The 12,334-nt window shown below is 39.9% G+C and overlaps 1 protein-coding gene across 3 annotated transcripts in view; it reads left to right on the top strand.

Moving 5' to 3' along the window:
* Window positions 1–12,334, top strand: part of OLR1 (oxidized low density lipoprotein receptor 1) — a 25,621-nt gene extending 13,287 nt beyond the window's left edge. Inside the window, exons 1-6 of one of the 3 annotated variants that reach the window (XM_089303263.1) lie at window positions 1,899–2,213; window positions 2,311–2,412; window positions 4,561–4,806; window positions 9,504–9,643; window positions 10,254–10,369; window positions 10,634–12,334. In XM_089303263.1, the coding sequence (XP_089159389.1) occupies window positions 2,397–2,412; window positions 4,561–4,806; window positions 9,504–9,643; window positions 10,254–10,369; window positions 10,634–10,778 (663 nt within the window). In that variant the 5' untranslated portion in view covers window positions 1,899–2,213; window positions 2,311–2,396 and the 3' untranslated portion in view covers window positions 10,779–12,334. 3 annotated transcript variants of the gene reach the window in all.

Below are 12,334 nucleotides of genomic sequence, written 5' to 3'. Positions count from 1 at the left end.
GCTAGACACCCAAGTATCGGAAAACATAGTACAGTTAATGCCGTTTGCCTTACAGAAAAACAAGTCAGATATAATGGTGATGATGGAGATGATAATACTTAGAGAATTTATTGTAAGCTATTCTCTATGATGTTCACTTTAAATGTATTATTTTTATTTATTTATCTATTTATCCAAAATCCAATCCCTTCTGACCCAGTGTGTACACCAATAACTTTTGTAAGTGCCTTTGAGATACTGCAAACTTGAAATATAAATTATCCAAAGTAAATCACAGGATATTCAGTATTTTTTAGCATATAATTTTATTATATATAACTGAAAAAAATATAATTTCTATTTGATACATGTAATCTAAACTCTTTAAGTATATGTTAATTCATAATTCCATTTCAACAATTTGGATAAATTGCCTTATTTTATATTTATCCTGAGAAAAAAGAACAAAATATAAGGAGGAGAGGAAAAACAAGTTTTACCAGAAATTTGGATAAGAAAATTTCAGATCATGTTTCCAATAAACAAGATAAAGATTTCTCTCCATAGGAAAATAAGTTGGAGATGATGACATAACTTGGTATGAAAAAAAGGCTGGCATTTATGGGTAGACCTACAAGAAATAATAATAGCTTGTTTACTCATTCATTCATTATTCATACAGTAGGATTGAGTGCTTGACTTTTGCTGTAATATTAAATTAATTCTTTCAGAACCCTGGTTAGATTCATGTCCAGCTGCAAAGAATTGAATTATTTTCTGATTAGGAAAACAATAGTAGGGGTGGAATTGAATTAATGGCTTCTACCTACCAAGGGAACAGGACAAAGGGAGGTATAGAGAAACAAAGAAGATCTTTCACAGCTATAGGTCCTCCCATTTTTTTTAAGTAAAAATTCTAAAAATTCAGGAATTTTATCATCCAGAAGTGGTGAACATACTTGACATCCTAATGAGATGAATATTTGCCAGAGGGAGATGGGTTGAAAACTTCACAGGAGATAATTGCTTCTGAGGATATGATTGGTCACTTGTTCACAAGAGAAAGTTATCTTCTGCATCTCCAAGCTTGCCACACACACACACTGGACTTCAGAAACTATTGAGTCAGTGAAAGAACCACATGCGGGTACTTCAAGAACTTAATGGAAAATAGAATGAAAGGATAAGTTTATTATGTTGCAAAATAATTTTTTTGCAATCCATACATAGTTTTTCCATAATACATATTTTCCATAAGTACCCTTATACTCCTCACTGTCAAAAATGCCTGTGTTCTCTTTATCATCTGCAGAGTCTAGCACAGTGCTTTTGAATCATGAAAGCTCTTTGAACATATTTGTGTGTTGGTTGACTTGGATCATTGTCCATTCACACTGGAAATTTTGTGATGTGGTATAGCCAGTTATATAGCGATAGACAATTAAATTTAATATCTCTTTAGATTTTATCATCTGATTTTAAGCACATGATGGAACCCTTCACTTTTCTATTTGCATATTGAAGATAACAATATCAGTGCTTTATTTGTTTTTCTCATTAAATGAGGAAGCCAAATATATTGTATGGAATTTTTTCCTACAGATCCAATATTATCTGTGCTTTGTTACTGATGGAACACATAAAGAGATATTCTGACACCTGTAAGCTATAGGATTTATTTATTTTCATAAAAATGATGAATTTTCCTCTTATAACAACAACCCCAGAATTGGTATTAGTGTAGGACATGCTGTTAGTATAAGCCATGAGAATACTGAAGTTTCCTTCTGATTTGTCTTTGCTCAAAAAAAGCTCCAATTTCAAGATGTAATTTTAGTGGACTAAACATTAAAGACTATGTAATAATGTACAGGATACTTTAAGGAAATCTCTGTTCATTAATTGCCTGAAACTTATTTCTTGATGCCTGATATCTGTTCATATCATGTTCCTTATAAAACACGTGTGTGCACACACACATGTGTACACATGACCTGTGTTACAAGCATCAGGCTCTCTGTACTGTCGGTGAAGCTGATCCAACCAGGCTGGACTGGGAGTTTCTTGCAGAGTCACTGTGGGGAGATTAGGCAGATTATAAACTTAGGCATTTGGTGTGGAATCCTGGCAGTTGTGTGGTCCTGGAGGCACCACGCCAGTCCTTTAACGATCCTTTTATTTCCTCTGTAAACATGTAGAAGAAACTGCTTTCAGAACCAATGGGAGGACCAGAGGTGAGGAAAGCAGAGCTCCAAATACAGACAGGACCCAGAGAACAATATGACTTCTTCCCATTCTTACTCATCTCGCTAATGTCCTCTGTCACTCCAGGTCTCCGTTTTCTTTCTTCTCCGTGGTGGTGCCCAGCTGCTGTGGCTCTCGGAGTCCTTTGCCTGGGATCACTGGTGACCATTATAATGCTGGGGATGCAATGTAAGTGCTGAAATAGGGAAATGGTGTGTGAGTGGGGGGAGGATGAGGGCTGGTAAGTGTTTAAGTTTGTTTTGTAACAACTACAAAACAGTCTTGATTTAGATTCTGTTTAGGCAAAATGTTTTTAGTGTGGGAAAAGGAGTAAGTATATTTTGTTCATACCTCAAATGAGTAGAGAGTTGGAATGAAGATTATAAATGGTTGGCTTTTTGTTTTCATAAGTTCATAGATCATGTCTATTTAAATGCTACAACGATGGAGAAGAAAATTATTTGAAGTTGCTATTCCACACGATTACTTCAGAGACCTAAACATAAAAGAAATTTAGTTTTTATGGATTTTTTTGAAATAGTGGTGATTAAATATTATTTTAAAGTTAAGAACCATAAATACAATAAGTAAAATATTTGAAACAAAATGTAGGGGCAGTGTTTGGTACAGCAATTAAGATGATGCTTGGGATATGTGGGATTTGAGCCCCAGCTCCACTCTGACGTGGCTGCCTGCTAATACATATCCTGGGAGGCAACAGATGATGACTCGAGTCCCTGGGTCCCAACTACTCAAATGCTTGCAGCTCATTTGCAAGACTTGGATTGAGTTCTAGGTTCTTGGTTTCAGACTGGCCCAGCCTCAGATACTGTAGGAATTTGGGGAGTGAATTAGTAGATAGAAGGTTTCTCTCTCTATCCCTTTCTCTTTCCCTTTCTCTCTCCCTCTCCCTCTCCCTGTCTCTCTCTCTCTTTCTCTCTCTCCCCTCCCCCAACTTTCAAATAAACTGAAAAAATATGTTTTCAAAAAATATCTGTATTCTGTTTTTAAAAACTGCCAAATTTGTAATATGACCATTTAGCAAGAGAGGATATTGAGAGGAAAAGAGGAAGTGAAAAGAAAGACCAGAGTGGCTTAGAGAGAAAGAAAGTGGTGCCCATCATCCATCTGCTCTGCCTGTGTGTTAGGTTGTAGATCTGAGATGCTTCAGCTGCCTAGGATCTAGGTTACTAAAGATTTTGATTTGCTATTGGCTTGTTGGTTGTTCAAATTCACAAACTACTGTTATTTCCATCTATAGACACTTAAGGTCTTTCCTAATGAGAGAGGCATCCTTGACTCAGTGTCAGGGACTGTAGGAGCCTTCCTCTGAGGCTTTGGTCACCTACAAGGGTCACATTTGACCTTGAAGCCAGGAGGTCTGTTCTGTACTCTACCATCAGGACTCCAGAACTGAGGGGCAGATGTGTGGCCCAGCAGTTAAGACACTGCTTGGGACACTAAGATACCAGCTTCCCATATGGGAGTGCCTGGGTTCAAGTCTCAGCTCTGCTCCTGATTCTAACTTTCTGCTAATGGACTCCCTAAGAGACATCAAGAAGTTGCATCCCTGCCACCCATGTGGGAGATCCAGACTAAGTTCCTGGCTCCTGACTTTGGCCTGCCCTAGCCCTAGCTGCTACAGGCACTTGGAGGGTAAAACAGTAAATGAAAGATCTCTCTTCATCTGTATTTATGTCTCAATTTTTCTCTTTCTCTGGGTGTGTGTGTGTATGTGTGTGTCTCCCTTTCAAATAAATAATATTTTTGGTTTAAAAAAAATCTATAACTGAGCTATTTGACCCTAAAATTCACTTCTGCTTGATTTCACAACCTCATTTCATCTCCACCCTTCCTAAAATATGCTGTAGCCAAAAAAAAGTTTTGAGACTTTTATGACACAATAATTTAAAATAATTCTGAGCACCACAGTTCCTAAATAAAATTAGGAAGTCTGAAAGAACAGACAGAATGGGAGGAGATGTAGTGAAATAATTAAGACACAAATAGAGTACATCATTAATGGCTATTTCTATTAATAACCACTGAATCTCATGGGTGTCTGGCTATATTTTATTCGACTATTACACTTTGTGTGCTGTGATTACTCTTAACTTGTGTATAACTCTCAATTAAAAATAAAATCTCTTTTTTTGTCACTAGTACAATTCCTGAAATTAACTTCCAAATCCACAATATCTGATTGCATTTAGGTCATTTTCCAGTATCTTATCTGTTGTCAAGATAGGTTATTTGAGTTTGTGTACCGATTTACTTAAAAAATCCATTTGGAGGAATTTTTGCCGAGGATTGAAAATGGAATCGGGTGTGATTTAGTATTGCAGGTATCTGACCTCCTAAAGCAACAGCAAGCAAACCTCACTCTGCAGGAGAATATACTGGAGGGACAGGTCTTAGCCCAGCAGCAGGCAGAAGCAGCTTCCCAGGAGTCACAAAGGGAACTCAAAGAAATGATAGAAACTCTTGCCAAGAGGCTGGATGAAAAATCCAAAAAGCAAATGGAACTTAACCATCAGTACCTGAATCTCCAAGAGGCTCTGAAGAGAATGGACAACTTTTCAGGTACGGGGTGTGGGGTGTGTGAAGAGATGCAGCAGCAGGCTTTCTGCTCAGTCTGAACTATTGTCTGGAAATACCTCCAGGCTCAAAGTTGGCATATTGATATAGGTCTCAGTTATTCATTTGTAACAACTAATCCTACCCTAGACGCTCTCTTTTTGTCATCCTTGTCCTAATCTACACCAAATCCTTGAGATGTCTGATTTGAGCAGACCTTTCAGTGGGTTTCAGTTTTTCTTCCTTATCAGAAGAGCTTATTCTTTCTTTTAAAAATTCTAGTTTGAGGATTTTCCTGGAAGCACTGTCCTACCCACACGCCTTGCCGGAGATCTTTATCTCTTTCCATTCCAATGATCTTAACCACTGGATTTCTTTCTCTAAGGGGACTTGTCCTGGCAACTCCTCACCTCCTCTTCCTCAGTGGCTTCCTGCTAAGCCAATGTACCTTAGAAGGCAGCACTTCTAAACAGACTCAGTGGAGGTGGGCTGGCTTGGAAGTCTTACGCAGATAACTGCACACTAGACAAGGATGTGAGGGGTCCAGGGAGTCAGTTCACAGAACTGAGTTGGTCTCCACTGTCTAAAGTGTACTCGGAGTCTAGGAGTCAGGCAGAAACATTAATGTCTACAACATCAAGCTACTCAACTATGTATATGATCTTTTCTCCAGTGAGTAATGGCCGCGGTGGCCATTGGAGGGTGAACCAACGGCAAAAGGAAGACCTTTCTCTCTGTCTCTCTCACTGTCCACTCTGCCTGTCAAAATAAATAAATAAATAAAAATTTTAAAAAAAGAAACCAGCTGCTTCTAATAAGTAGGAATTTATCCAGCTTGTTGCTGGTGCAGCTTGCTTAATTTTCAATCAAGTGATATTCTTTGAATAATGATTATATAATAATAGTCCAGGAATACCATCTCTTAATTTTATGGGTGAAAAAATTGAAACCCAGATACAGTTAAATGATAAGAATAATGATAAGTAGTTTTGTGTAAGGTTTTTGCAGTTCATAAACCCCTTCACTATGCACAGGGTAATTTAAATGGCCAAAATAAGCAGAGATTTTAGACAACCTGATCTTGAGCAAGTGTCAAGCATGTGTTTAATCTGCTTCAGGAAAGAACCTGCAGGAAATAAATACAACACTTCCATAAAAGCTTGAAGAAAGGAGGCTTATGTATCAAAGATAGGAATGTTGACAGGGGCCAGACATAGCTGCATACCAACCAATGGTTTATCTCACAGTAGAGCTGTTTAAACTGCTCTGCCTTTATCAAATGTAAATTGTATTGGATTAAAGCTATGTCAGTACCATTCAGAATCATCTCCCAGAGATGCCACACATGAATAATTAGTCAAAAATAATAAATAGCATGTCCACAGAGGGCAGACATGCCAGGTAACATATTCCACTCTTTGACAGTGTCAGATAAAGACTGGTTATTAGAGACACCAATTTAAGTTCTGCTTTTTATCAAGCAGCTTTGAGATGTTTAAAACAAACAAACAAACAAAAAACAGAAAGAAAAGGGGGAAAAAGCCAAAGAAATAAACCCTAAAATACAACAAGGAAAAAGTATGGCAGTTTTCCCAAGTTTGAGGCAAGTTTTGCTTTTCTTATTAACAAGTCTGTGGTCCTCAGTGTACAAGGGTACTTCAAAAAGTTGTGGAAAAAGTGGAATTAAAAGATCAGTTTGGGGCAGGCATTTCGACACGTTAGGATAACAGTGTTCCACGTGGAAGTACCTGGGTTTGATCTGCAGCTCTAACTACTGATTCCAGCTTCCTGCTAGTGCAGACCGTGGGAGGCAGTGGTGATGGTCTGAGTAAATGGGGCCCTGCCACCCACCTAGGGAACCACAGTGGGCTAGAATTGAGTTCAGGCTTCCAGCTGTGACCCAGCCTAGTCCCACCAGTTGCGGGCATTTGAAGAGTGAATGAGCAGCTTGTTATATATTAATGTTAACCGTCGCAAAACACACTGGACACCGGAGTAAAGGAAAGGGTTTATTGGGGAACACCCTACAGACCGGAGTGAAGGGGCGGCAAAGGGAAAAGAAAAGGAGACTGTAAGAGAGACAGAGAGGAAGGAGAAGAGAGATGAGAGGAGGAGAGGAGCCAAGAGAGACCAAGAGAGGCCAAGAGAGCGCAGGAGAGAAGGACCAACACAGCACGTGTTCAGGAACAGGTCCTTTTAAAACTTTGCCCGAGGGGGGCAGGGAAGAGGAGCAGCGAATCCCATTAGGATGGGGGTGGAGCCTGGCTCAGGTAGCTGGGCCATGTGGCCACCTGGCTAAAACTGCGCCAGTTTGCCAGTTTCCTAACACAGATGGAAGCACATTTTTTTTTCCTCTCTCTCTCTCTCTTTTTCCCCACCCCCATCCTATTCACTCTGTTTCTCTCTCTCCAATAAATAAAATAAAACTATTTTTAAAGACAGGATTATTTTGTTCCCCAAATTTTGAAGTTGGTGCAGTTTTTTCATAATACATTCTCCATGAATCCTTTGTATTTATGGATTTCAAAATTTTTCTTCACCAAAATGGATTTATCTTTCAATTCCCCACTCCACAAACTCTTAGAAGCACCCTTGTATGAGGAGTGACTGAGGAGCTCCGGTGAGTTTGCTTGCAGTCACTGAGTTGATGAGGTACCAGGCAGTCCCAGCGGTAGGCTTTCATTCAGCACCGGAATTACTGGTGCTTCTCATGCTATGGTGTGCATGCACCTGGCTAAAACTGGCGGATTCCAGATTGACTCCAAGGTTCTGTATCAAAACATTGAGAAGGGCACCAAGAAATATTTCTTTGAATGGGTCTGACTTAGAAGATTGAGAGGTAGTGTGATACGATGGTTAAACACAGCAGTTAGACCACCTAGGTTCAAATCCCCATGTTCTCTGTTTCTCAGATGGGAAACATTGATGGAACCAATCTCATAGAGTTGTTATGAGGATCAAACACGTTAACATACGCAAAGTACTTCCAATAGTTACATACTGAGTAACATTTGTGTTTGTTAACTTCACACACACACACACACACACACACAAAGAAATGCAGTGCATTAAGCTGCCATGTTTTGATATGTGTCTTTCTTGCTTTTTCATAGCTTGGAAAGCTTGACTAGATTGTTCCTCCAGCCCATGTAATTTTTACCTTTACATAATGTGACAGGTGAGGCAAATAAAGACGCACAGAAGTTGTGTATGTTGCTTGGGCTTTGCCTTTTATATTCTTATTGACATTCATCCTTCATTGTCAACTGCCCTCCTACTCTCCCCTCTCAGATAAAGCCAACTCTTATACAATTATCTGATGGTTTGTGCCACCTTTTGGTCATGGGGTAGACCAAGAAGCTATGCTTCTGCAAAAACAGATGCCAAGTGTTACTAACACAATGGAAGAGACAATGACAATGATGATGATGGTGATTTGAGGGTTGTTGAAAACATCCATGCATGGATAGAGACTGGCATATTTTGCCTATTGCCTAAGGTCTGAGTAAGTTATTTTGGAATCCCTGTGAACTTTGCTACTGGAAAACCTCCCTATTTTCTGGAATCTTATTGCTCACTCTACATCAATATTTTATTCCCCCAAGAACAACTCTGTCCAAATGAAATATAGTGTGTATCACTGTGTAACCTTAAATGTTCTAGTAAACACATTTAAAAATGAAAAAAGTCAATGAAACTTTTCAGTATCACATTTTAATTCATCTAAAATATTTAAATATTATTTCAATAACCAATGTTAAAGTTATTGATAGAATATTTTACATTCTTCTTTATGCCAAATTTTCAAAATCAGATATGTATCTTATATTCACAGTACCTCGTAATTCAAACTAGCCACATTTCAAATATTCAGAAATCACATATGGCTACTGCATTGCTTAGCCTGTGTCTGAAAATAGGAAGACAGTTTGTCAACCCATTATTCAAAGATGTAAAGTTTTAAAATGCATAAGCATAACTTCTAATATCAAAATGGCAATTCAATAGTTACCCCTCTTAACTCTCCCATTATTCCAAATATAAGTTTAAAAAATAGATCAGATTCTGAAATCACATTGCAGCCTGTCTCACTTTGTAACAGGGGAAAAGAAAATGCTAAACAGGAAGTAATTTTTTGTACTAAAATTAGAATGTGGGACTGGCACTGTGGCGCAGTCAGTTAACGCCCTGGCCTGAAGCGCCAGCATCCCATATGGGCACCAGTTCAAGACCCGGCTGCTCCACTTCCCATCCAGCACTCTGCTATGGCCTGGGAAAACAGTAGAAGATGGCCCAAGACCTTGGGCCCCTGCACCAGCTTGGGAGACCCGAAAGAAGCTCCTGGCTCCTGGCTTCGGATTAGCTTAGCTCTGGCCATTGTGGTCATTTGGGGAGTGAACCAGCAGATGGAAGACCTCTCTCTCTCTGTCTGTGTGTGTCTCTCTCTCTCTGCCTCTCCTCTCTGTGTAATTCTGACTTTCAAATAAATAAAATAAATCTTTAAAAAAGTTAGAATGCATTGTTTTTCTTCAAAAAATAGAGAAAAAGTACTCTGAGGCTATCTAGGTATTCACAGAGTCTGAGTACAATTCTGATTAAGAAGTGGGATCCATGTAAGAGGGCTAGGGGCAAAGTGATTTAAGACTTGTAGAAATACTCACACTTGAACATGACTCACTAATTAGACCTGCTTTGCTTACTAGGTCCTTGTCCCGAAGACTGGCTCTGGCATGGAAAAAACTGTTATCTGTTTTCCTCTGGATCATTTAATTGGGAAAGTAGTCAAGAGAAATGCTTGTCTTTGGATGCCCAGTTATTGAAAATTAACAGCACAGAAGATCTGGTGAGTGTTTGTAGATGATGGCTGGGCTGAAGTGTTGCGTGATGGGAAATAAATGAGGTTTAGGTTCTCAGTGGAGGTACCCTTGTTTGAGGGCCCAAAGATCTGTTCTTCAGCCCAGTCCTGCCACCAACTGTACATGACCTTGGATTGACAAGTTAGGTACTATCTCTAGGCTTTAGCAAACATTTCTGTAAAGCCATCGCATGTGATGGGGAACCACTTGTCCTAGTACTTCCTGTATCAGAGAACACGAGTTCAACTTCTAGCTCTGCTCCCCATTCCGATTTCCTGCTAACATGTACCCTTGAAAAGCAGCAGGCAATGGCTCAGAGTCGGGTCCCTGTCACCAATATTGGAGGGAAGACTCAGCTCTTGGCTTTGGTCTGGCCCAGCCTGAGTTGTGTGGGCATCTGGGGAGGGAACTAGTAGATGGGAGACTTTCTCTCTCCCTCTCAAATAAAGTAAATAAAACAGATTTTTTTAAAAGACCCATCATGGGTATCTCAAAGATCCTTTTTGGTTTTCATTTTTATGAATCTAACACTAACTGACATTCAGATTCTATTTCACATTGATTCCACTATCAGCTCACAACCACTGTTCTCCACAGGGCTTCATCCAGCAAGCGACTTCCCATTCCAGCTTCCCATTCTGGATGGGATTGTCTCGGAGGAAACCCGACTACTCATGGCTCTGGGAAGACGGTTCTCCTCTGATGCCCCACTTGTGAGTTCACCATTCCTTGCTGAACCTGCTAGTGAAGTTACTGCTGCATTCCACCGAGGTCCCTTTTATCTCCAGAGGGGAGCTTAGGGGATTTCTGAAAGTCTCCTTCCTTGCCTCTCGCACAAAGGAATTTGCCTTTATCCATTTAGATCTCCTCTTGAGTTTTCTTCACCACATTTATTATTGATTTGAAGTTTAAAGAAAATGTTGATTTCCTGACACAAATTGCCTGTAAATCTAACTTTTCTTCTTCCCTGCCTACAGGTTCAGATTCCAGGGTGCTGTTTCCCAGAGGTACCCTTCAGGCACCTGTGCATATATACAGAAGGGAAATGTTTTTGCTGAGAACTGCATTTTAGTTGCATACAGTATCTGTCAGAAGAAGGCAAATCTGCTGAGATCAGAGTGAATTTGAAGGCTCTGGAAGAAAAGAAAGTCAATGAACTTTATTCAGGAATGTAAGCTACTCCTTGTGACGTAGGTGCGGACTGTGAGAGTCCTGAGAGCTGCTCAACTCCTTATCAGAGGCAAAGACGGGGGATCCAGCTGCCTGATACCTTTGTAGCAAAAGGGTTTTTTTTTTTTCCCCCATCTTTCTATCTGTCTGTATTTATCATCTATTGACCTACCTACATCTGTCACCTATCTACATCTATTATTTATTTATCTTTATCTCATTATCTATCTATCTGTCCCCAACACCCTTCTCTCTAGTTCAACCAGCTGTTTCCAAGCCTCTGCCAGCCCTCAGCGGCACTTCCCTTTTGTATTTAAAATCTGACTCCTCCCCAAGCTCGGGAGCCCACTTCACTCAGTCTTGTCTACCTCAGTGCGCCTTCCCTGCATGCAGACAACACAGAGAACTTGCCCAACTGCAAGCAGAAAGCAGAAAAGGAGAACTACACATGGGAAACTGCAGCGTGAAGAAACAGAGGAAAGATCACACTGATCAAACTGAAAACAAGCGTGCGTTCTCCACTTTAAAATCATTGCTCATTGGTCTTTGTAATTGCAGTCCATGTCCAGACTCCTGCATGCGCGTGCACACACACACACACACACACATCTCACATACATTGGGAAACTGGAGGAGCCCCAGGAAGGAATTAGTCGTTAAATAGACTTTTCTGTGAACTGATCTACAACCCATGATCACTTCCTGAACCTGTGTCATGTCTTCATCTTTTATCTACCAAAGAACAGCTTCATAGCTCTAAGCCCCGAGACACGCGTAGTAGAATTTTCTCCCCTAAAATACATAATTTACTGTTGGTGACCTCACCCCAACTCTGTTGAGCGATGTATAATTCAGAAACATACAAGATCAATAAATGAACACACTCAATTCCAGAACAAACTGAGCCAGGTATTCAAGTGTTGCTGAGTAGAAGCAGGTGGAAATGGAGAAATAGCCTTTCTATTTCCACCCTCTGCATGGGCCATCCTGCTTTGTAAGGAAGTCTTTCCATTTTTGCTGTACTCAACCCAGCACCCATCTTATAACAAACATTAAACACAATATCTTTCCACAATATTTTTGTTGACAGCTCTATTGAGTATAGTTGGCATAGAAAACTGGACTGATTAAAGGGTACAATTTGATAAGTTTTCATGTGAACATCAAGATAGTGACTGCATCCATCACCCCCAAAGGTTTCATCAGGCACCTTCCAACGCCTCCACCCCTGACCAGGATGCTTTCAGCTTGTGTTTGTGCAGTTTCATATGAATGAACTCAGACACTACGCCTTCTGTTTTTGGCCTAGCTTCTTACACTACACATAGTTGTTTTGATTCATACATCTCCATCCTCTTGCTTGTATCAGTTATTCATTTATTAAAATGTTCAGTGTTGACTGGTGTGCATATACCACAATTTGTTTATCCATTTGCCTGGTGACAACACTTGGCTTGTCTCAGTTTTTGAGTACTACAAATAAAGCTGCTATGAACATTCATGAACAA

This window comes from Oryctolagus cuniculus, chromosome 9 (assembly GCF_051225735.1).
Source record: "Oryctolagus cuniculus isolate XC-2025 breed Fujian yellow rabbit chromosome 9, ASM5122573v1, whole genome shotgun sequence".
Lineage (NCBI taxonomy): Eukaryota > Metazoa > Chordata > Mammalia > Lagomorpha > Leporidae > Oryctolagus > Oryctolagus cuniculus.
Note: the sequence above shows the minus strand (reverse complement) of the source record. Positions and strands in the feature narration are given on the sequence as shown.